The 26,786-nt window shown below is 42.2% G+C and overlaps 1 protein-coding gene across 7 annotated transcripts in view; it reads right to left on the bottom strand.

The window, feature by feature from the left end:
* TSNARE1 (t-SNARE domain containing 1) overlaps positions 1–26,786 on the bottom strand; it is a 506,791-nt gene that overhangs the window by 301,331 nt on the left and 178,674 nt on the right. For all 7 annotated transcript variants that reach the window (XM_040587253.1, XM_040587255.1, XM_040587249.1 and 4 more), the window contains one exon: positions 23,608–23,677. In XM_040587253.1, coding sequence (XP_040443187.1) covers positions 23,608–23,677 — 70 coding nt within the window. The remainder of the gene's footprint in view (positions 1–23,607; positions 23,678–26,786) is intronic.

Below are 26,786 nucleotides of genomic sequence, written 5' to 3' on the forward strand. Positions count from 1 at the left end.
ATTATTCTTTGCTATATTCACTGCTCTGTACACATTAAATCCTCAGCACCACCTCTCAAGTAGAACAAGCTTTACTCCATGAAGAGCTGCATTTGGCTGACAGGGCTTGTTTCAGGAGAAACTAAACATTCACAGGGCTGGAGCTGGCTTTTATCAATCTGTGATTTCAATAAGACACACTTCTTCATGGAAAAAGCCACAGTGACTAAGTGCATTGAAGTGTCCCTCTTCCCTCCTCTTCAGAGATCAACACCATCCTATTTGACTTTTGTGAATACACACCAGGGCTCTCAGTTCAGCGTTGCATTAGCTCACACTGTGCTTTCAAGTAGCCCCTGGGGAGGAAAAGCCTTCTCCTCCCATATCCCTCAAACACTGGATTATGGAGGTCAGTTGCCACAAACCTGTTTACATCCCAAGGTGATTGATCGCCACCCGGACAGTCCTCAGACAAGTAATGAGCTGCAAGCATTAGTCTAATGTACGTGACAGAGAAAGTCTAATTAACAAATTATAATTTTATAAGAAATTTAAGATTCAGTGTGTGCACATGATTATACAGAGCCTGAATACCACCCTGCCAGGCAGAGAAAGACAAAATGTTTTAACTCCCATTAGTTTAATAACTTCCTAATAGTTTAATTCAGTGTCAGGGCAATCAAAACTCCCAGGGGAGGACACTGAAAGATCCTTCGGAGTAAATCAAGAAATACAGGAGGAATTGGAAGAAGCATCGACAAATGTAGGAAACTCCAGAAGACTCCTAAAAGGGAAAAAAACCCCAAACAACAAAAAACTTTCCAAACAAGCATCAGCTGGTGGTGACAGCAGAGAGGCCAAGGACAACCTCTTCTTTTTCTTCTGCAGGGGAAATGTTTGGGAGAAACAAAGGAGTCAGATGCTGAGTTAAAACAGGGGTAAATGAGAAGCTGTGTGAGAGACAAGCAGCCTATTGCCCAGACCCCAACATCCCCATGATTCATTTCCATCATTTTATGACTACTTGCCATTTCTGAAAGCAAAGGCAAAACCCAGTGGGAGAAGGTGGGAAAACACACAAAAGCACAAAGCTGAATCTACAATAAAAGGGTGGAGATAAACCAGATTAAATCTGTGTTACTGGAAGCTGCAAATAACAACCTTTCCAAGTACGCTTTAATTACTCCACCTTCAAGGAGTTTATACCCATAGCTCAACATATGCATCATTAAAACTTTAAAAAATTCCTCTAAACGTCACTGTTCTCCCCATCTATACATAAGAAAAAATGGCCAAACCATTTTAAAACCCATCCTATCTACACCATCTAGTTAAATCCAGAGCAAAATTTATCATTGAAACCAACACAACCTGTATACATCTTCAAGGTGCTTCAACAACCTCCCCAATACTCCTTCACACATTGTGAGAATTTTAATAAGGGTCAGATAGCACAGTGACGAGGTGTATCAACTTACCCGGGAGGACTGGATAGATTTGCAAAGATTAAAGTTAAAAGTGCCAAATACTCTCTAATCACCCACAAAATTCTGGCTGTGATTTTACTTCCATACCTCAGCCATGCATAATCAGGATAACCCTTTGGTCAAGAAAATCCTATATTAAGGTGGCCTCATAAACTGACATGCGACAGAGCTTCTCTGCAACATAGTTATCCATGTGTATGGGCAACAGAGATGAGGCCTCATGGGAAAATACCAGTATTTGATATTTTATTTTAGAATCATGGAATAATTTATATTGGATGAGATCACTGGCAGTCATTTGGTCAAGCTCTCTGCTTGATCTAAGTCCAGATGCAAAGATGCACAAGGTTCTTCAGGGCTTCACCACCATCCCTATGCATCACTCACAAGAGCAGACGGGGCTGACTGCTCAACTACAAGCACTTACTGAAAATCCTGATAGTATGCATTTGTAAAGACCTGGCTCTCACGCAGGAAAATCAGCACACAGCACCCATCTCCTGCACTCTCTTCCCCACCCCCCGCCCCCTTCCCACCACCTTTTAGTTGCATAGTTTAAATGACCTGATATGAACAGAACACAGACATCTTCAAGCTAGACTTTATAACCACAAGTATACACTGAGGTTTATATCTCAGCTTTTCTTCACCACTGTATCAGACTGAGGCCGTATCTAGGTCCAGCTGATACAGAGAAAAAAGGGGAAAAAAATAATAAATAAATAAACAGGTTGAGGGGAATCATACTATGCAAAAACTACAAAGCTGAAATCTTCTGTTTCCCTTTGATATATTTATTTTTAATGGAAAGAATCTGAAATTTATCAGATGTACAAAAATCATCGAATCATAGAACGGCTTGGGTGGGAGGGGTATTTAAAGATTACCAACGCTCCTGCTATGGGCAGGGTCACCTCCCACCAGACCAGGTTGCTCCAAGCCTCATCCAGCCTGGCTTTGAATACTTTCAGCAATGGGGCACCCACAACTTCTATGGGCAACCTGTTCCAGTGTCTCACCATTCCCGTAGTGAAGAATTATTCCTCATATCTAATCTAGAACCACTTTCTTTTCGTTTCAAGCCATTCCCCCTTGTCTAGCACTACATGCCCTTGAAAAAAACCTCCCTCTCCAGCTTTCTTGTAGGCCCCCTTTAGGTGGTGAGCATTTTCTCCATCCCAAATAAAAAACAAAAATAAAACAAAAATAAATCCAGTTACAGTTAAACAATGTAAGTCCTCAACACTTTTTCTCTAGTTCACACCCTTCTCTTTGTTCAGGGACACATACATGTGCCAGTATTACACGCATGTGAAGAGGAAGAGTTTTTGAACAGTAAAGGAAGCTATAGAAGAATTTTTGGCTCCTCGTGCCACATATCAAATAGCAAGTACCATTTGTTTCTTGCCCTCATATTTTACAAAATAACCCTGGAAAAAAGGGCTACATTCCAGATGTGTCAACATTAGACCTTCAAAGAAGTATAATGCCTGGTTCTCTCAAGACATGTCCAATTAGGGACACATTAGTCACTCAGAATCATTACTTCCCTGTTTGAAAATCAGTTCTCAGATCTGGAAAGACTGGGCATAACACAGTGTCATTTATTATACCAACCGTAACACAGTCTCAATTGTGTTTTCTGGTTCAATCTTGGTTATTGCAATTTGCCCACTAGTCATGAACAAACAGGCCACTTGGGTTTTTTATTATTATTCACACCAACATTTGTTTTTTCTGCTTGCTGCTCTGACAAGAAAGGTAGGCAGAAAACATGATTTTGTCATTTTTTTGTAAAAAGCCACAGGCTTTGGCCTGACCTGACAGTGCAAGCTCTCAAGGACTTGTCTAAGCTTGTCTTGACCTGACCACATCTGAGCTTATTTTAGCTTCAATAACAATTGCCTGGACAATTGCCACTGCCCAATTTGTTCTACTTTAGCATCAGTTCATAATAATAAAAAAAAGCTATTTTGTCTATGATTCTAGAGTAAAACAAGGTATGGGTGAGTGCAAACATGAGATGGTAGCAAACATCCCAGTCTGTAAACACAACTCATCATGGTTCATCAATGGTCATGACAGCAGTGCTTCCTGGTTAACCAGGTAAAACCAACTTGAGAGAGACAAAAGAGAATAGAAAGCCTGAATAGTTGGGAACCAACAAGACAGAAGCACCGGTAATAACAATTATAACTGTATTACTAATGAACCTTCCTGTAGTCATTAGATAACTAGGACCACCAGACTGCTAAAACATTAACTGAACTAACAATAAAACCATGACTCCATATAAAATGGTGTGCTTCCTTCTGCCTCAGCAAAGTTAGGGGGAATAACAAAATGCAAAATGTTGTGGTGTTGCAAGGTCGGGGTCACTAGAAGATGCTGGGGACACACTGCCATGCAAATTGACGGTTTTGATGTATTCTGCTTCATCCTTCAGTCCCCGGACTACTGCTATAGTGCTGACCTGAGAGAAACAGCCCTGTTTTGAAAACGAACTACTGATTCTGACAGCAACTAAAATACCTCCCAGCAATCTTTCCCATTCTGATTACTATTACAACTGCTTCTAGCACAGCTGTTGTCCCAAAGAAGTAAACATTGTAGGAGATTTACATACCTCGTTCTGATGTTCAAAGGACCGCTGACTAAAACTGTAATAAATACCAGGAGGCTGGACATCAACACAACAAAGGAAAGATAGACATAAATTTAGGTATATGCCAAACCCAACCGCTCAGGCCATGATGAATTATTTTAGGCTTGGAACTTTACTTGCAATTATTTCACCAAGAAACACTGGTTTTAGCCAAGGACTCAAGTCAAAGACCAAATCTAAGCCTAGCCACTTCACCAGGCTGAAGGGTAGACCCAATCCATTTTTATAGAACGTTCGTTGCCACATTATTATATAATTTATCTCAATTTGAATGTTCTTTAGTTGTTTATTTGGTTGTAGTTTGGGGGTAGGTGGGTGGTGTTTTTTTCCCATTTTATTTATTTTTTTTTAAATATACATTTACACAACAAACTGTTTGTCAATAACAGATTTTTATCTCAGGATGCATGATGGAGCAGGGACACCCCAGAGGGACTGCAACCACACAGGCTTTTTGCTGTGCACATTTTCAAACTACTCAGGTTATTTATTGAAGCAAACAAATGAATAAACCCACCCAGTAAACAAGCAACTAAATGACAGCAGGCCTTTTTTAGGGTGTTTAAATCGGGCGTCCCCTAATTACCACATCAAGGAGTGCTGCACACCCATCGTGCAAATCGATGGTGGAGTGTGTAGCAACACGTATCGAACTCCCTTCTGCGGCATCTCTGTCTATGCAAAGTCTGCCAGAATAGGGCCAAAGAGGCTCCTCTTTGCTAACTTACAATAATACTGCTGGAAGCATTTCTGGTCAAAAGGCAAAGAGCTCAAATCTGGACGGGAATGAGCTGCGAGAGGGACAATGAGTTTGACATGTCCTTCATTACCCGTGCATTCTTGTTTTTCCCTTATAAAGGTGCTGGGAGAGTGACTGGCTAAAATAACGTGGATCACTGTACCTACATCTTTAAAAAAATCTAAAAGCTTAAAGCCTGAACTAGTGTTAGTTCATGTGCTTTGTTAGGGGCATGGGGGGTAGTCAGGGCTCCTCTGCTTGTCTCCTGGAAAACTCAAGATCAAGAAGGAAGGTGGTGACACACTGAATCAGTAATTTTGCACTGCAGCATTTGTAAGATATTGCTACAAATTGTTTAGTAACAAAATAATTCTGGGATATACACAAAGATGCACTAAAGCATCAGATTAAAGAGATTTCAGAGAGGAATTACTTTACTACTTTTCAGTACCATAGAGGTACAGAACATTATTTTTTCTTAAAACCTTTTCCCTGAATAAAATGGGTATTGGGATGGCCTTGACGCCAGTCTGCAAACTTTGTAGGTAAACAGAAAGGATTACATATTTTTTGTTTGTTTGTTTGTCCTTATTTTTACCCACCTAGATTTCAAAAGTCAAGAGTTAAATGTTCTACAACACACAGAGCTCAGACTATGCAGCCATGTGATAACAGCACAAAACTAAAGAGGCTAAAAACTAAAGAGGGGAACATGATTTAAAAAAGGATTAAAAATAATCTGTTCATTGCTGCTTCCCATAGAGTAATCACAGCTGTGACAAGTAAATTGGATTAAAAAAAAATAAAATACTCTAGTCCTAAGAAAACCCCCATCAAACAAACCCACCAAAGAACTTTAACTCAGAACTGAAGAAAAACACAACTCATGACAAACAGTGTACATCTTTCCCAAGCCCTTGGACATTTATATACTGACCAGCTCCTCTTTAAATACAGAATAATCTCACTAATATATTCTGATGGCTGCATACAAACAAAACCAGGCAATTGCCAGGTGAACAGACACCTACGTATATACATACACTTTGATCAGATCTTAAAGCTTCAGTTAAGTGAACCAGCGGTCACTGGGAACTAACAAATCTATGAATTCAGCATTTAATTAATAAATTAATTATATATTATAATTAATTATATATTATAATAATATAATAATTATATATTATGATTATATTAAATCTTTGAGTCAAAAAGATATCAAAAAGTGTGCGCAGGAAAATAAAGCAAATTCACAACTGTTACATATAACAATGGGCAGGAAACAAAGGATAAGGCAGGTAGATTAGAGTGCAGATGTGCTGCTGCATCCACCAAGGTGGGAGGCACTGGGCTGTAAAAGATGTGCAGTCGTATTTGCATAAGGCAAGAAAGTTCACAAAGAAAGGGAGTAATTTTTGTTAAGCCAATTGATGAGGGAGGGAAGAAGGGCATGGAAAAAGCAAACATGAATGCTTATGGGTACATATGAAAGGATGGAGTTAGCTTTCTGTATTTTATTCAACTTTATTATGTATCGCATTCTTTTGAAGTCAATCCTGTTCTTCATTTCACCCAGGAATTATTCAGAGTTTGTGTTTTCTAGGCATCTTTGCAATTTTACAATCATCTTACACTGTGCCAAGGGTAGTTTAAAATGTAATATGAGGTTCTTTAGTTACGTTATTTATTTTTCCTGGATTCTCTGAACAGTGCTTCGTTCTTTCTAAGGCAAACTTTGATTTCGGCTAGAAACTCTATTCCTCCATGAAAACAGGAGGCGATGGGAAAAACAGTGAGCCGTTCACATGTTCATCATAAATCTCTCCTCTCTCACAATAAACAGTTCATCATCTTCCAGCTCTCCCTCATGCTGATGATTTTCCCACTCTACAAATGCCAGATTTAATGCCTCCTTCAGCTCCTACTCCCCTCTTTGTGCCTCCATCCGCGCCATCATTTATGAATAAAACCCTGCCTGTATCATCATTTATTAAGCTACCACATTTTCTTGATAGGTCCAACAGCTCATGTTAATAAGACACTGTCTGTACAGAGAAACCTCAGAGAGGAACGTCACATCAGAAACTGTGGAGCCTCTCATGGGAGACTCAACGGAAGCCTTCTTTCTAGGACAATATTCACATATAATGCAACACAGAACTGGTAAGCTTGCCTGCTTACACTCCTTCTCTTCCCATTTTCTTTTTGTAAGGGAAACCAAGCTGCTATACCCTGATGTTATTTGGGTGTATTCTGGCTCCTGTTGAGATGCATCTGTCTCCATAAGAACTCCTACTCAGGTGTTAACCAACACGTAAAAGCAGCAGATTTGGCCATGACCCAGCAAGGACTGCTTCTTGTGAACTGTTCAGAGCATGATACAACAGAACCATTAGCGTTATACAACAGAGGAACCAGCTCTTTGGACCACATCTTTATTCTCGCTGTTTTTTTCTTTAGCCCTAATCAACACTGAATAATTCCTTAATGCTTTAGAAAAAGTAAGAAGTTAGGGCTCAGCCAACTACTTATGTCTTGAACTTGACCATTCCCTGCCAAAAATCTAGGAAAAAACATCAATTTGAATACAGTTCAAGCCAAAATTCCGCCATGAGAAGCAAACCTCTAAATAACAGAAGTACACTCCAGCAATTACATAGCAATAAGTTACTTTGCTCAGGGGTACTTGTCCCTCACCTTGAGTCCTGCCAAATACCAAGGGAAGAGTCTAGAGAGGCAGGCCACCAAGGTGCACTTCTCAGTAACACTACCCATCTGCACAGGAATAATCTCCTTTTGCTGAGAAGGCACAGCAACTCATGCATAAACCAGATCTTCCCAGCGCTCTCTATCTTGCAGCCCCCGCTGAATGCAATGAGGGAAGCAGGTGCATCTACGGTTTTACATATATTATTTGGATGGGTAGATTGGAAAAATTGCTCAGGCCAGTCTAGGGAAAATGTACTTTCTCTGAAAAGGAAATTTGGACAACTGCAATAAGAGATGCTCTGGCTTTCGAAGAGCTGCACAATCACTCTGTGATCTAGCAGCTGGATTAAGGAATATCTTCACAAGCAAATAAGCGTTTTGCTTTTAGTGGGATATAAGCATCACTGACAAGCATGAGCATCTCTTTTTTTCTGCTTTATCCATCATCTTGCCAATTGATAAGTGTGAGAACTGTACTGTACATACTCATTTCACTTCTAAACAATAAAGAAAAAAAAGTCAGCAGTCTTGAAAGAGATCCCAAATACTAAAATATTGAACATTTAATGCATTTTACACATTTGAAAGAGAAGAGGCGTATAGCTATGACTGTATATCCAGGTCATCCACATAAAGTGATCTCTGCTCTTATTCTTATATATGTTACCTGTGTGTTGCAAGACAGAGCTTGAAGAAACCTTCTCAGTGGCAGCAGAAACTACTGCAGCAGGATCAGGCTCTGTAACTACTCCACTGGCCACAAAACTGTGTCCCTAAAATGACAGCTGCTGAATGACTGTTTAGATAAATGAAAATCCCAAATTCTTTTTTTTTTTTTTTTTTCTTTCTTTTCAAATCCTTCCATGTCTCAATTCTTGTGTCTGTCTGGAAGACAGACACTCCTCATGCTGAACATACAAGGCACTTGGAAACACAATACAAGATTATAATTATATATAGCTAATAAATTGTTTAACGTATTTACATAAAGGTGTCTAATAGTGTACATAGACACACAGATATATATATACACTCACATACACAATTTATCTATAGTTATATACTTGGAAAAAAACAGTTAAATGCTAAAGTAATACTTGTTGGTTACAATGTTTGAGCAGAAAGAAGCTGAGCCCCAGTGGCTTCATAAAAATTAGGATGAAATATAGCTGACGTTTCCTTGGCTGTGACTAACAAGCTCTAAACAGCATATGTGATGTCTACTTGGAGCACTTCTCTCTAAGGCAATGGCCATGGCTCCATGAGTATGACTGGAATTACTGGGTCCCAACATTATACCCCATCTCCCAAATTCTCCTGGCTAAGTGTGCAAGTGACCTTAGACTTGGGAAAAGTTGTCCTCCAAAAGCCCACAACTGTCTATACAGAAGGAACCACAGTGGGAAGAGCTGTATTATAGGAAACAGGTGGGTTTGGACATGACTTTTGCTAAGAGGCAGTTGTCCAAGCCAAGGTCAGATGCTGGCATTAAGCTGTCTCACATGTGAGCCCCACAGAAAAAGCAGCTTGGATACGAGAAAATACATGATGAATATTGCCCTATGTCTTTTAGCTTATTTCATCTCCCATAGCAATGACCCAAGTGACTTTTCCTACAAGGCAGGATAGGGAAAAGCCACAGTCCTAAAGTCCATCACCTCCACCCAGAGCATCCCTCCCTCCCTTGTTTTGCCAGAGGTAGAATGGGCAGAAGCATCCTGACACTTCCCAGAGGCTGTGTGCCTGCTGTGGGAACCATGTCAGGTGACATGTGCCCAGTCTGATGCCCAAAAGCATTTCCAGTGTCAAGACCCAACCACCCATCCCGAGAGCATCAGCAGCAAACTGCAGAGATCAGCTTTCCATCAATCCTATTGGCAATCCATTTGTTAAATATTTTCCTGTTTACACAAAGCCAGGCAGCTCAGGAGGCACCCACAGAGCTGACAGTTTTAAGAAGAGAATATTCCAAGTTCTCTTCTTTTGCTTTTTTCCTTTTTTTGATTCCTTATGACCCCATTTTCCCTCCCTAATTTTCTTCCCCTATGTAGAAAACAGCTACAGCATGTAAAACGCCAGAGGCACAGTCCTCTTGCCATGAAAACAGATGCTTTTTTAATTGTCCATCTCTCAGGCATAATTGGTTGAACGGAGACACATATAAAATAGGCTGCAGCACATGTGTCAAGGGAGGGAGCTTTCCTCAGCTGGTGTGAGAGGAAAAAATCTCCATCTACCAGCCTGAGAAATGCAGTAATTTAGCAGGATCCACTCACATTCACTTTTCAGTGCCATAATTAGCATGGTCTGGTCCCATAATGTAGTAACCTTCACTTTGTGACCCAACCTTCTCTTTTTATGGCTTGTTAGCAGCGTGGTCATTCAGGTACAGCCCAGAAAAAGGAAGAAACATATATGAAGCTACGGGACAGTTGCCATCCATGGTAAGGGAGCACTTGGGTAAAATGCACAGGCATCTACTCACCTACTTTAAATATTTCTTGTCCTATTCCGATCCTATCTACACAGGAGAAAAAGGTTATCCCTTTTTGTGGTCATATCCTCATTGCTGGAAACCTTTTCTCTCATCATTCCAGTTAACTCCAGATTTAACCAGGGTGCAAAGACCCTGTGCTCCCAGCTCTGTTTGAAATCATATTTAATAAAGAAGATTATCAACCACGACGCTGGTAAAAAAGGATTAAAAAAAAAAAGAAAAAAAGTGTCTTCTTTTTAATTAAACTTGGTTTGCTATTAGACTGAACCTTTCATACAAGATTGCTTCCCAACTTTGTGATTAATTCACTGTAAACCCCTACAAATTCACAAGGCTTATTTTGTCTATCTGCAAAATGGAGAAATAAAACTAGGAGCTAGATTTCCAGCATTTCTACTGAGGCTTTTAAAATGCCTGTTGCTATAGTACTGTGAAATCTTTTTACAAATGAGCCTGAAATATTATCAGCATTTCAATAGGTAATTACAAGGGGGCGGGGGTGGTGATGGGGTGGTGGTGGTGGAAATCAGTATTTTTTCCTGTGTCCTTTAAAACCTTTAAACCTAGATTTGTAATTGAAGTGCAAACTGACCTTTATAAACTGTACAGCATCGCTAAAACACATTATTCTGCAGGGCTTGGGGGAATTTGCCATGCTCAGCAATTCAACAATCTTACTTTCTTTCACTTGTGTTCTTCAGACAATGTGACATAGCTGGATTTTCCTTCTATTCCAGAAGCAAATCAAGCAGGAGAGGTTAAGGAGCTTTATCAACACTATAATCTAAATCTCCTGTCAACTTGCTGCTGTAACCTGCTTTTTGGCAAATAACACTGCTGGTTTGCCCACCTTCTCAAACATTTCATCAGCTAATACTAACCCATATTAAATCCCATTTGCAATCTGCTGGCTCAGACGGTTAAATGGTCTACATACAGAAATGATCCATCCATGCCAGTTGAACTATCTCGGATGGTTTTCTCTCTAACCTGGTCGTACCGTAACGTGACTGCAAATACATGCGTTCCCATAAACATGCAACAGAAACGCCAGGCGCTGGACTTTGCGAGTGGATGATTCTAGTGAAAGGAAACAAGTGCGCTTAAAGCTTCACACGGGAAAACCACTGCAATCCTGCACATAAGCGGGAAGACCTCACAGTACGGATTTCATGAATTTCTTTCAGTTCTTAGGAGTCCATCTGCAGACAGTAGTTTTAACAGTACCCAAACCACGTCAGCACCACTCTCTGCCAACACAAGCCCAACTTGTCCTGGTCCAGCTGCCTTTGCGCTGTCATAGAATCACACAGGTTAGAAAAGACCTTTAAGATCATCAGGTCTAATTGTTAACCCAGCACTGCCAAGTCCACCACTGAACCATGTCGCCGAGCGCCATGTGTACATGTCTTTAGATACCTCCAGGGATGGTCACTCAACCACTACCCTGTTTCAGCACTTTACAACACTTTCAGTGAACAATGCTTTCCTAACATCCAATCTAAACCTCCCCTAGTGCAACTTCAAGACATTTCCTTTTGTCCTACCACTTATTACTTAGGAGAAAAGACCAACAATTCACCTCACCAAAACTGCCTTTCAGGCAGCTGTAGAGAGTGTTAATGTGTCTCCTCTGAGCCTCCTTGTCTCCAGGCTGAACAACCCCAGGACCCTCAGCCGCTCCTCACAGGACTTATTTTCCAGACCCTTCACCAGCTCCGTTACCCTTCTCTGGACACGCTCCAGCACCTCAATGTCTTTCGTGTAGTGAGGGCCCAAAACACAGTGTTCAAGGTGTGGAACCTGCATATGCATCTGCAATGTAAGGCTGCCTTTCTGCTCTCATCTCCTTCCTTCCACCAGGGACAGGTTCACCTGAATGAATGGTACTAATTTACTTCCCCCCATCCCACAGGCAGCAGCATTTGTTTTGATCAAACTTATGTCAGCTTGTATTGCCTCTTTCCTTTTACATCTTTGCTTAGTCATCTCAGTCAGCTCCCTCTGGTCCTGCATAAGGCTGTGACCAAAAAGGCATCTAGAAGTAGCATTTTGGCTCAAAGGCAGAGCTTGACAGCTCCTAGACAGCATAGATCAGGTACATGCTAATTTTGGCCATACCCAGGATTTTTCAGTTTGCACTTCTTGGGAGTCAGCACCAGAAACAAAAGCTGTGGCTCCTTCTCCTGCCATGTTTGTATTCCTCCTCCACTCCAGGTTTCGCCTCCAAGCAGCAAGATGACTCCAGCCACAATCACTTCCCCTCAAGGCCACAAATTTCTTCATTTTTTTTAACACCATCTAAAAAGGTGTTACACAAGGCTTTGGAGCACAGGGTTACTGTTTCTTGCAGCTTAAGAGAAAGAGAAGGAGAAATACAGTTGAAACACAACACTTGTTCAATGCTCTGCATTTTAAGTGCTCCAACAAGTTTCTTTCTTCATCTGCACCTTTTGTAACATGGTTGTTGCCATGGGACCAAGTGGCACCAGCACTTGTGATACTCAAACATTCAAATTTTATTGAAGTGTTTACTATTGCAAAGTGCAGGGGGTCATGTGTACAGACCTGACCTTCTGGACTGACTTACTTTATATTAATATTAATAGAATAACTTTTAAAGGAGGATGAAAATTCTTCCTCAGCTACTTTAACCCCTAAGGATGTGTACAGGGGAACTAATACTTTTTTCCCCCTCATTATCTTAAATCTATAAAGAAAACCACCATTTTCTGACATTACGATCTTGGAAAGAAACATGACATTACTTGTTCATTATTCTGCAAGACTGAATGCATGAAGATCACAAGATGCGAACAGGCAAGCTCTCCATGTACAAATTGCATCTGTGTTTTGTGAACAGAAAGAGCAAATAAGGAGACAGCAATATAAAATGTCCTGGTAAACACATATAAACCCCTTGAGGTTTTACTTTCTTCAAAATAAAACACATATGTTTGTTGAACACTTGACCTTCAGCTTTGTTATTCAAGAGGAGGTCATGGACCCATGGCTAATCACAGGCATTTTCTGCAATAAATCTGCTAAGTTACATGCTAAATTCCAAATGCTGAGATATTATTAACAACCAGTCAATGGTGTATTAAAATTATCATTCCTTGGCTTCTCTTTTCTTTTCTTTGTAATTTTCATGCGGCACTACTCAATTCTCTTCCTCCAATACATCTTCCCAAAGAGCATCCTCATCTGGCTTACCCAGTTCTACTTCAAACAAGGTAGGGAAAGGGGCTTATTCCCAATCCCCTGAGAGACTTCATTTTGATGTCCCATTACTGCTCTGTGGAAGTGTTACTTGCCCAAAACCATCTCCTTACTCAGTTAAAACATCCAATGTCCACACAAACCACCCAAGGATTTGATTAACCCCTGGTGATACCACCTGCAATGGGAAGATGGATGGTTGTCTCTGTGCAGAGGGTTTATTATGCTCCTGACTGAGCACGGTATGAAAGGAATCACCCATTAGAGCGCTGCAATGAACAAATGCGGTGATATTAGCAATCCAGAGCAACTTCTCCAGCAAGCAACAGCTTGGCAGATCCTCATACTCTTCTCTGAGATTAGACTCTATTATTTTCTTTCTTTCCTCCCCCCCCTCAAACCCAGCAAATCTTCCAGAGGACGGTAATTGCTTCAACAGATAGCCTGCAGAAATGTGACCGAATGGATCAGCTGAAGCCATAGATCACAACAAACATCATTCTTGTTGATGGGACCGCTGCTCCTGGCTTTATGGCCAGTGTAAGACTCACAGAATAAATGAGACCTTACACAAAGCCAACAGAAGTATTCCAATAAGCATTAGCATGTTTGGATCAGTGTGTCAGATCCCTGAAGGACTCCATGGCAGAATGGATGCTCAGCCCTGACAACGGTGCACTCCATGGCTGCAAACACGAATTATTAAACAAACTTCATCCCACAGGTCCCTCCAGTCAATCAATAGGCTCTGCATCACTGAATGTCTAACTGTGGGCATAAAAACTTACCATAAACACGTAGCCATCCTGTCCCCCCTCCAGGAATTTTGTTTTGGTCTAGAAAAGTTTACAAAGCTTGTATGTACAAATCCAGAGGCAAGTCACTCCAATCAGGATCTTGAGTCATTAGATAAACTTCCTGCCCATGGATATTTCAACAGAAATGAAAAAAAAATAATAATAAAATTTGCCCTCTGCAGGCTATGCTAACAGAATGTGAACTCATCTTTCACTATCTCTAACTCTGTGGGAGAAAAGAGGCAAAATATTTGAAGTTAGTTTGATTTCTGAGGTGAGGGAGGATGAATTTTGCTCTGTTAACTCAAAATGCCAATCTTTAACCTAGTACAATTCCACTCCACATTTCATTTCTAACACACAAGAAAGGCAAAAGAAGTAAACCCCCAATTAAAAAGCTGGTATTTTGACTAATAAGGGGGGGGGGGGGGGGGGGGGGGGGGAGAGATCTTCATATTTTTCAGCTATTAAGCTCATAAAAGCTTCTGAAAAATTAACAAAAGTATTGCTGTTATAATGGTGGTCCAAGAGATGAAAAGGAAGTAGCTTATTCTATTTATTTATTCCTCCTGCTGTCACCCACAAAACAAAAAATAAAATAACATCAGCGTGAGTTCAGCATTTCCCAGATAAATATCTTAGAATAAATGTATGAAAAGACCAAGCATGGCAGTATTTTTACACACAGCAATATGTGGCTACACTTCTGGTAGTGTCATTTTTTTCTCGCTACAAATAGAGCGCTTGCTCGAGGCGGCAGTTGGCTTCCAAAATGGGAGCGTACACTATTCACCTGAGGCAACAAACCAGAAGGGGTGTGTGAGGTGGGGAGAAGGCTTATTTATACAATATCTAGTCACTGGCAGAAGAAAAGAGTCATCTCTCTGTTTATCGAGATCTGTGCTCTGAATGGGCGGAAAGACTGCAGAATGATACTGCAGAGCCTACTTCCTTGGAGTGAATGTGCGGACCTGGGCTCACTCTGCGGAAACCAACTTCTCCTGTTCCTCACTTCCCCTTAAGATGTTACAGCCATAGCGTTTAGCCAGCCCGACCGAAAGCTGATGGGCAAATCTGCAAAGTGGAGATGGGAACAAGAACATGTGGGAAGGCTGGGGCTCCCATGCAACGCAGTTTTCACCTGAAGAGACACCAGCACTGAGTGGGATGCCATGGTCTTGTTTCCTTGACTCACTGAGACACCAAGGAGTGATCAGAAACTGTGATCCAAGACATGAAAGCATGAAAAAATGAAATAAAAAGCAGCGGCAGTAAGAAATCTTCCAAAGGAAAAGGGAGATACTTGGTTATCCCACAGGTGCCATCTTTCTTTGTCCCCATCTTGCATCTCCTGAAGCATCCATCACTTGCCACAATTGCTCCATCACTTCATGGCTTAAAATTCACAGCCTGCTTCCAAAGGCTGCCTTGATGGGGGGAGATGCTATTGCTTTGGCCAAGGTTTCTGGCCACCTCAGACCTCTGGCAAGGGCAATCTGGGAGGAAAACACTGAAAAGAAAAACTTCTCTGACAGATTGATTTGTAGTGACCATTAGAAACTGTTCAGGCATGTGAACAGATACTCCAAGGACCTCTCTAAGCAGGGAAGGTGGTCAAAAGCAGATGAATTTATCATCATTGGAGATTTCTGCGGTTCATCACCAGCTTTTGTAATTTATCACAGAGATGCCATTTAGCTGGAGCTCTGGGATTCTTAAGGGTGAGATCTGTCACATAAATACAGCTATTAATGCAGCAAGTGTATTATACAGTTAAATGCAAATGTTGCAATCTGGCAACCCATTTTTACTGCCAAACCTATAAGGTTTTTCATGTCAAAAACTGATGCCAGCAGCGATAAATGGAGGATAGATAAAGTTAATCCGACCGCTTTGAGTTGAACAGGGAAGGTATTACTTTGAAGGTTTAACATATTAAGGGAATCAAAACGACATTTCAAAATATTTATGGATTTTTTTTTATTATTATTTTTAAAGCTTATACAAGCAGTATAACAAAATCATATAAAATATTATTAAATCCTACCCTTAATTAAACATGCTGACAGTTAAAAGCTTCTGTCTGAATTACTTAAAAAAAAATCTTCTTTCAGTAAATTACAACTTTAAAATATCTTTCTGCTCTAAATGAATCTGCATTCCACAGGAATTAAAACCTTTTTAACAGAAGCTTTAAAAATAAAAAAAATGGAAAAAATTAAGCTATACCTCCAACTTATCAAATGTAAAGGTAAGATAGTGAAGAAAAAAGGAAACAATACCCATAAATGATAAAATGAACAAGCAAGAAGTCTTTACTGGTTGATGTCAGCTCAGAAAAGCTGAGGGGCACAGATTCATCTGCCACCCCAGGAGGTCGGTGAGGCTCCTAGCCATGAGGACACCATTCAGCCTCTCTTGACCATACACAGACGAAGCAGGGTATGTCCAAAAATCATTTCAGTCCCGCTAAGGTACAAGCAACCCTACAACTCACAAAAAAAGCCTAGGGTCACTCTGCTGCTTTGTGAAATATTTGTTGGGTGGGAACAAACTGAGCTGTCTTAATCATTCACCCTGAAGGTAAACTATCAGTAGTAATTCTCTCATTTGATTCAGGGGGGCACCTAGTGCCACTTGAGCTGTCCTAGCATGTCACCATGCCTAATGTTGTTATTTCAGTAGTGAATGAACTGAATTCACAGTCCTGTGCCAAAACTTCCAGCCCTCCTACGTGTCTCAGAGACTCTGGGGCATCACAATAGCCTCAAGAGTCACCTATCTTATCAGGATGAGCTGAAGCTTGACAGACACCGTAGACCGAGCTCACATAGATACCTACCTTTCGGTGTCTAATCCATAAGAAGGTGATATGAACAACCTGTGTCAAGCAAGTGCCATACCTGGGTCCAATCCATCATAAACTTAAAGAGAACGTTTCAACAGTGCTTCTACAAGTCCAGCAAACCACCTCAGACCGACCCCGAGTGCACTGACCAGCTCACTGCCATTCTATATTTGACTCTCACTGTTCATAGAGGCTTCAAGTCTGGATAAGGATGCTTCTCTGCAAGAGCACCCCAAATGGTGAACCCTGCATAGGTCACGCTGGAAGTGCTTCACCACAGGTATCACTTGATTTCAGGGTTGTGTGGTGGCAAAGCAAACTAATGAAGTGTTTTTACTCTTCACCCACCACTCACCCCCACCCCCTGCTGTTGTGGCAAATTGCCTGGGAAGGGTGAGGAAGATGGAGTTCCCTCTAATCCCAGCAAAGAATATGGCCAACTACATATGCGTTTTGGCATAACTTGTGTGCCCAGGGAATACAAGTGCCCTGTGAGATTAATGTTTGGCCCAAGGGCAGGTACGAGTAGCAATCCGAAAGCTGCACTTTTGGCCACTTCCAGAATCATTGCCTTTGCCTCACCCCAAAGCAGCTCAGATCTCAAACTGAACATTCAATTTGTAAAATACTTTGAAACTCCTTTGCAGTCCTGAATCATAACCACTTCTGCAGCACAGCCCTAATCACATCATGAAAGACTAGACATCACAAAGCATGCGCTTTGCCAGTGCTCTGCAGATAGTGAGCGCTTTGTGGGTGTATATTCACTAATACCGCTGAGATGGGACACTCGGGCTGTAGCCATATGAATTCTCTGCCATGCACCATCTTACCCAGGATAGCTGTATCATTTCAATCAGAAAAACAGGTTTAAAGTAGAGCTCAGCCCTCTCTCAGTTGCAGAAAAAAGCCCTATGTATTTCAATAAGCACAGTTTAAATAAAATAATTAATGCCAATGGAAGAGGGATGTGGAAGCTAAAATTTGGACTTTTCCTCAAATCAGGAGAAATCAACGCATTTTGCTGTATGGATGCACTCAAAAATCTCCAGTGTTAAAAGCTCTTAAAATATCCTTCTTACAGCTCCTCCTTAAAACAGGCTAATTCTTCTGCTAGTGGCTGGTAAAGTATCCAAAAAAGTCACGGAGTGAAAACTCATGGGCTATACCCCAGACACACTTAAAATTGGGTAGTATGCAATGACTATAACTCAGTGCAATATTTTTCTTGCCCTCGCACATGCAATGAGCTAAGGTCAAATGTCCAATAAGGAGATGTACTCCTTCCTGAGGAGAGCAATGCAGGAAGCCTCGTCTGAGGAGCACTGATGGCTGCTATGGTCAACCAGCCTCCACAGAAAGGGCATCAAGGACCCTTCATACCACTAAAACCTCAGTCACATGGTTTCAGCGTAGCCATCAAATGATACTTGCAACCTGCATGACCACTTTTCTTTTCCTAGAATCGTTTAGGTTGAAAAGAACTTTAAGATCATCAAGTCCAACTGTTAACCCAGAACTGCTAAGTGCACGACTAAATTGTACTTCTAACCACCACATCTACACACTTTATGAACACTTCCAGGGATGGTGACTCCATCACCTCCCTGGGCAGCCTGTTCCAGTGCTTTATAACCCTTACAGGAAAGAAATTTTTCCTAATATCCAATCTAATACTCACCTGGCACAACTTAAGGCCATTTCCTCTTGTCCCATCACCTCTAACTTGGGAAAAAAAAGTGACATCCACCTGTCTTTACAAACTACTTGGTGGCAGCTGTAGAGCAGGGGTCTTCAAACTACAGCCCGCAGGCCGGATACGGCCCACCAGGGTCCTCAATCCAGCTCCCCCCCCCCCCCGCTGGGGTTGGGGGGGGGGGGAACCAAGCAGCCGCAGATGGCTGCCTGCCACTGCATCCGCGCGCCCGCCCCCTGCTTAAAAAGTTTGAGGACCCCTGGTGTAGAGAGTGAGAAGGTCCCACCCGAGCCTTGTCTTCTCCAGGCTAAACACCCCCAGGTCCCTCAGCCGCTCCTCACAAGACTTGTGCCCCAGACCCTTCACCAGCTCCGTTGCCCATCTCTGGACACGCTCCAGCACCTCAATGTCTTTCTTGCAGTGAGGGGCCCAAACTGAACCCAGGGTTCGAGGGGCGGCCTCACCAGTGCTGAGCACAGGGGGACGATCACTGCCCTGGTCCTGCTGGCCACTCTGTTGCTGATACCAGCCAGGATGCTGTTGGCCTTCTTGGCCACCTGGGCACACTGCTGGCTCATGTTCAACTGGCTGTTGACCAGCACACACAAGTCCTTTCCCACCAAGCAGCTTTCCAGCTGCTCTGCCCCCAGCCTGTAGCGCTGCGTGGGGTTGGTGTGACCCAAGTGCGGGACCCAGCACTGAGCCGTGTTGAACCTCACACAACTGGCTCCAGCCCATCGCTCCAGCCTGTCAGATACCCCTGTGGATCCGTCCTTTCCCTCAAGCAGATCAACATCCCTGCCCAGCCTGGTGTTGTCTGCAAACGTACAGAGGGTGCACTCAACCCCGTCACACAGATAATCGATGATGATATTAAACAGGACTGGCCCCAATGCTGAGCCCTGGGGAACACCACTTGTGACCCAGTCACAACAGGACCGTGTCAGGTTGTTAAGAAATGCAAGATTCCCTCACCCCACTCCACCCCTAAAAAATTGCTGGTTTTACATTTGTTAAATCAAATTCTGTTCTCAGTAAAAAGAAAAATAATCTGGTGTCACGCAGGTAAGCCTTATCCTCATAGCAACATTTTATAGGGGATACCTCTGGGCCCAAGCCTCTGTCTGTCGCTGGGCAAAGCCATGCTTCACCCCTGGTGTGCTTGGTCAGTAACGAACAAAACATAAGCAAGACTGATACAGGGGAGCACACCACACTTCTCAGAGAGCATTGCCAAGGTTACAGGGATGCTTTCAATTCCAGGCTCTTTTTTGAGGGTGTTGGAAGACTAAGCAGACATACCCAATCCCAAGAGCAGAGGCTAGTTTTCACTGCCTTTTGCAGACAGCACTTTATCTGAGCATTTAATTTTATTTACCTAAATTAAAAGCTAGTTTCCTTCAGTACCTAATGTTGGAGAACTCCCTCATCCCACACCCTCTGGCTAAGGAGGCAGATAAATGCCTTGGGAGCTTAGATTATTAAACCAAAGGTCAGGAGGAGGGAAAAAAAAAACCAAACAACAAAACCCAGTTGATTTTTCCTGCAACATATCAGTACTTAACAAGCTCTTTGTAGGCAAACATCAGTGGAGAAAGCTGTCAGCATTGCCTGCTGGCCCTAGCTATTCACCCTAGCTACATGCCCCTTTTTTTTCTTTTGCTCCCATTTCCTTCCCAGTTAATCCAGGGTCAGGTGCATTCCACCAACTCCATGCAGAGCTTCTTACGAGTATTTATGTTTCCCTTGCCAGGAATTCCAGCTCCAAGTGCATAGCACACAAATATTTGTGCTGGCTCTGGGAAAAGACTTGACCAAGATTATTCACTGTTGGGTCTCATATATACCCTACTCACACAGCAGCAGCCAAGACTGCTTGGCTGACTAGAGCTAGCACTCCATTTGGGATGAAATCTCCCAAATTCACTTGCCACAGATACAGTCCTTATTCTGAATGACTCAGCTATCAAAGGGAGATAAACCATTTCAGAAATGGGAAAGGCCCAATTTGACAGTAAGAAGCTTGCCTTCATCTGATGCCTTTATACATCCTGTGCATAAGAGGCAGAAAGTCTGCATGAATTCGAAAAGGAGTCAGGCAATTCTATTTTCTTCTGGTATAGCAGGACCCTGAAGCTAGGTAAGCCAATACTTTTGCAGTATACGGACTATGGTAGCCAAATGTCCCATGCGGCAGGACCACTATTCACCAAGAATCCCTAGTCCCAAACTCTGCCTCCCCCCGCCTCCCCAACCATCTAATTTTAGGCAGAGCCTTAGTCACCTAGTTAGCATGAAAGTAGAAAGCGTGGCATTTTTACTGTTTAGATACTCACAGACACTATTGTTTTCCTAATAGCCAAGGCTATAAACCTATCAAACATTCCCCTCGTTGTTCCCCAACCATCTCCCAAGTTAGAGGATATTCAAGGAGAAACATGAATCAACCTTTGAAGGAAAGGGGTCAAGTGGCAAAGAAGGAAGATTAAGCCATGATTTACAGCCGGGGAAGCAGAAAATGCTGCCCTAAAGGTCTCACCTGAAGAGCTGACCCTCTGCTTGCTCCTGAACATAGAGATATATGCAGCACTGCCAGGTCTTGTGATTCATGGCATGCTGCTTTTCGCTGGTGCAGCTCTCATGAGAGACAGGCAGAGATGCTTGTAGAGCATTCAAGGCTGCCTGCATGCACCTGGTGACTAAACAGGGGCAACACAAAGGACACATCAGTGTTAAGACAGGATGAAAAAAATGGAGGACTGAGGGGCAGACAACTGCTGGTCCTCCCTGGGTTGGCACCCTGGAACTGTTTGGTCCAGAGATTTAACAAGCCAAAAGGGAGAAATCAGGAGAGACCTCCTGCTACAGCACAGGGAGAGGGGAGGAACCAGGAGGGTGGAAGGAGACAGCTGGAGGAATTCTGGGGTCGATGACAGGGGCAGGGAAGCACAGTTAAAATTAAAATAAGCTGCATTTAGCTACCTGGACAATTAATGATAATTCTGAGATGAAAAATAATTACTGCAATTAGTGCATTATGCATCTATTTATGTAACTGCTCAGGAAAGAAGAAAATCATGTAGCCATGTTTTTGAAGTGCTCCAAAGAGTCAAGGAATTGATTATTAAATTACAAAATAATAATAGTTTAGAAGTGCAAGCACAATCGCTGCTCTGCATGACAAAGGCTTTCCTGGGTTAAGGATCCCCATCAGTTATTAAAGTGGTTTATGGTCCAAATAGGTTTGTACATGTAAACATCTTTCATGATTACATCAGTCTCCACAGAGTTTTTACTCTTACATTCTCTCCAATCTCTTAAATTTAGTTCCAAGTCTTCTGACTATTATTACTATTACTATTTTTAACCCCCAAGTCTGCAAACCAGAGTGTATGTGAATTACAGCAGATCCAATTCACTGATGAAGGCAATGAATCGGAAAGGGGATAGAGACTGCAAACCAGTCTGAGAGTTTATATTGCTTTGAGAAGGTCAGTCAAGTCCATCAGGCAAATTATAATGTATAAAGCCAATATAACAAAATAGAAATCAAATTCTCCCCTTTGTTCACAGCCCAATCGCAGCAGGAACTACAGTCATATTCACAAAATCAGAGCCACATTCCAAGTACTTGGTTTTAGCATGCAAGATGCATTAAGGGAAGCAGCTTTAATAAATTGTGCTACATTTGGAAAAGCCATTTTAATTCTTTAATTAGCATGCATACAATGAAAACTAACTGCGCGTGTTTGTGTATACACATATATAGAAGAGTGTCTAATGAACTGTAACTATTGCAAGTGAAACTGAAGTTTCCATTTTCTTAGTGTTGTGCCACGTGACGCACGTTTCAACACCACAACATACTTCTCCTTCTATAAAATATCTTCTTGCCCTTTCCTTTTTTTTTTTCTCCTTCTCTTGGGTCCATGCGTTTTGGCAAAGTGGGGAGCAGTGGTGAGAAGGAAAAAGCTACACAAGCATATGTGGTGTTTTAACCACAGTCGGCAACTAATTCCCAGCAGCCTCATGCTCATTTTACCCTAACCTCCCTCCCTCGGTGGGATGGGGGAAAGATTCAGGAAGGTAAAAGTGAGAAAACTCCTGGATTGAGATAAAGACAGTTTCACAGGTAAAGCAAAAGCCGTGCACACAAGCAAAGCAGAGCAAGGAATTCATTCACCACCTCCCATGGGCAGGCAGGTGCTCAGCCACCCCCAGGGCAGGCGGGCTCCATCACACATAAGGGTGACTTGGAAAGGCAAACGTCATCATACTGATTGTTCCCTCCCCCCTCCTCCTTCTTCCCCCAGCTGTATGTGCTGAGCATGTTGTCATACAGCCTGGCATACCCCTGGGGTCAGCTGGGGTCAGCTGTCCCGGCTGTGTCCCCTCCCAGCTCCTTGTGCCCCCCCAGCCTGCTGGCTGGTGGGTGGGGTGAGGAGCAGCAAAGCCCTTGGCTCTGTGTGAGCGCTGCTCAGCAGGAACCAGACATCCCTGTGTTGTCAGCGCTGTTTCTAGCACAAATCCAAACCACAGCCCCATACTATTATTAATAATATATTAATAAAATTAAGTGTAATCTCAGCCGAGACCAGTGCAGCATCCTACACTGGCTACACATTAAAAATAAATAAAACTAAATTAAAAAAACAACAGGCAACAAAAAATAACAACACATACACAGCCACAGAAAAGCCATTTTTACTGTGGCCCATCATTTTCTGTTATCTACCTACCATTCTCTGCCACCTGAAACCAGCACAAGCAAAGCTTTATATGATCAATACACATCCTACCATCATTAATCACCAACAGAAAGGAAAAAAAACACCAAAACGAAGTAAGCCTGACAAAAAAGTGTCCAGCTATAAAAACAAGACAGAAGAAAGGGTGAGGATAGGTGAGGAAAAAAAAAAGAAAAGGCTGATAGAAAGCAAGATCTGCAGCACTTCAAAACAAACTCACAGTCCATCCTGCAGCTCTTGAGTATCTTTTGAGGTCCCCAAAGATCGGAGGCTTCTTTCCAAAGCAGTCACTGTCAACAGCAGAGAATAAAACCATAAGGAAGTAGTACAGTTCTACAGTGAAAAAATATTGGATTTTCATTCATTTGTTTGTCTTTTAATTTTATTTTTTAAACAATACAGTGAAGTAGTGTTTGGACAAGGGACACAGGAGACAAAGGGGAAAACATCTAGCAATAGCTGTTACCCCAAAATGGATAAACTGGGTTCCTTGGATGCATAAATGGTGAAGCCATGTATCATGTACTATGACATGATGGGGTATGACTTCTTTTAACAGCAAGAAAAACTCTGTCCCATGGACCCGGCACAGATCTCTGACTCCTCCAGTCTCAAACTTTCTAACTCTTCATGTTACAGCAATGGCATGGAATTCCCAGGGCTGGAATTGTGCTTTCTGCCAGGAGACTGGGGGAGCACTCTTGGGAGTGGTAAGCCGCTGCTTATCATCCTCAGGGGGTACACCCCTCAGGAGGTACACCGCCCCAGAGAACTGTGTATGGAGCATCTCCAGCTGGAAATGCGCCCTAAATGAAGAGGCAAGAAATTGCATAATAATGATTAATTCCTCTGAAAGGCGATTAAGAGGCAGAACACTGTTGTCCATTCTGATGTCTTCTATCTCATTATTCAAGACTTCAACACTCAAAATCTTTTCTATGTTTTGGCTCAGATAAAATGGAGTGCTTCACTGTGATCACCTCCTGTGTTTAAGCTAGAGAGCTTCTTGGGCTTTTCCATCAGGAGAGGAGAATACTCTACCCTAAGAGCAGCTTGAAGCTGGAAGCATGGTATGTTTTGCAATACACAGTGACTTCAGATTTAAGAAATATATGTGTGTGTATAAAAAAGTAGCTGAAATCTAGTACTGTTGCATTTTTACACCCTTACACATTCACTGTCTCAAATTCACTCTCATATTAACAGCAGGTCACTACTTTTAGACTTTGCATATCAAGTATGCAAAGCACTTCAGGATCTTCCACAATGAAGGATGCTAAATAAATGACATTCTTGATATTTACATGTGGGATTTTCTCAGGACGATTCCAGTTGCAAAAACTCATAACTCCTTATCAGTCACGCTTCAGTATTTCAGGAAGGAAAAAAGAACAGATTAGAAACATGGCTCAATTATTTCCATAGAAATTTAAGAAATCCTCTGTTTTAATGACTGTGCAGACTTGGACTTGGCCTGCAACTTTGAAGAAGTCATAGAATTATACTTCATCTGGCAGACAAAATCCCTTTTTCTCTTTTGGGCTTCATTGGGTTGACACTAAAAGTCACTAAACAGTATAAAAACTAACTAATGTGCCTGAACAACATGAATATTCAAAACAAGCTTAGATACCACTATATATTTTCACCCTACTTGCTAGATCGCAGTAACAGATTTTAGTGTAGAATTTGGCAATTCGGTTAGATAAAGCCTCAAGGAATCGTCTACAACTGAGGTAATAATTATTATCCTTTGCTGGATACACAATGTTTTAAAGAATAAACTTAGATCTCACAGATATTATATTTCCCTTTCTTCCCTCCTCCCTGGTCTTAAGAAATCAATCTCCCATGCAATCTATATATTGTCCCTTTCAAAGACAATATTTTGCATCCGTGGTGGGTTGACCTTGGCTGGACACGAGGTGCCCACCAAGTCACTCTATCACTCCCCTCCTCAGCAGAAGAGGAAGGAAGAAAGTAAGATGGAAAAAAACCCACTTTGTCGGTCAAGACAAAAGTGGTTTAATGAAGCAATAGAATAAAGCAAGAGCAAAAGTTGTGCGCGAGGAAGCAAAGGAAAACAAAAGATGCTATTCTCTACTTCCCATCAGCAGATGATGTTGGGCCACTTCCTAGGAAGCAGGGCTTTGGTACGTGTAGTGGTTGCTCCTGAAGACAAACATCGTAAATAATGAATGCCCTTTCTTCCTCCTTTCTCTTAGCTTTTATATCTGAGCAGACATCCTATGGTATGGAACATCCCATCGGTCACTTTGGGCCAGCTGTCCTGGTAATATCCCCTCTCAGGGTCTCGCCCACCCCCAGCCTACTGGTGAGGCAGGGGGGAATGCTGGAGAGCCAGCCTGGATGCTGTGCAGCGCTGCTCAGCAGCAGCCAACCCCCTGGTGCGTTATCACCACCTTCCTAGCTCCCGGTACAAGCACAGCACCGTGAGGGCTGCCGTGGGGCTCAGCCAGACCCAGTGAGCATCATCTAAAAATATCTCTGGGCCCATCAACCCTTCGGAACAAAGTAGAGTGTGGTCCTTGGAGAACAGATATCAAGTCAAGGTAGAGGAAGCACAAGTGCAGCCATTGAATTTCTAAGAATGTGTTAGACGTGTGCAACTCCAGAAGGGAAAACCGCAACTACAGCATCCAGGCACCTTTCTAAGCTGAGCTGCAACATCAGGACAACTCAAAGTGAAAGCTACTCTGCCAGTGTCTTCCTACAAATGAACATGAGGTCAATGGAAGACAGATCTGATATGCAAGCAGTTCTTTGCGAAAACAGTACAGACCTTTGCTATTGCCTGCTTTGGAGAAGATCAGAGTAGGAAGCCGCTTTCTTATTGCACAGAGGTGTTCCAGACTTCACACACACACCATTTTACACTGAGGCAAATCCAAGAGCTTTCACATTTCTTAAATATTTTGGAAAAGAGAAATGCAGGCAAAGGAATCCAAGACAGGAATGCAAAAGAAGAGGTAAGTGCTTGTCAGTCAGGTGACAAAATGACGGAGATGCAAGTCCCTATCCTAAAATCTTATCTAATATTATAATGTGAGCATAGTATTTACATACTTACATAAAGGTCAGTTATCCCCAAAGGACAAGGTACGCACTCTGGAAGAGCCACAGGTAGGCACATGATATGACTTCTACCTGGGAAATAGCAGGACTGAGACTCCAGGTTGAGTCTACTGGTTCTGAGGGAGACTGAGCTGTTTTGGGGTAAATCTAACTTGCTTTGACCAAGAATCGCTCTATCAAAATCTGTGTCATTCCTGTGCTGGATAAGGAAAATCCCCCCAAAATTTACCAGCTCTGACCATGCCAGCAGTAACTCTACCAAAGAAGCACCATGTCAATCTGTGCTAGAGAGATGCTGTGAAG

The sequence above is a fragment of the Falco naumanni genome, chromosome 3, assembly GCF_017639655.2.
Source record: "Falco naumanni isolate bFalNau1 chromosome 3, bFalNau1.pat, whole genome shotgun sequence".
In the NCBI taxonomy this organism is placed as follows: Eukaryota; Metazoa; Chordata; class Aves; order Falconiformes; family Falconidae; genus Falco; species Falco naumanni.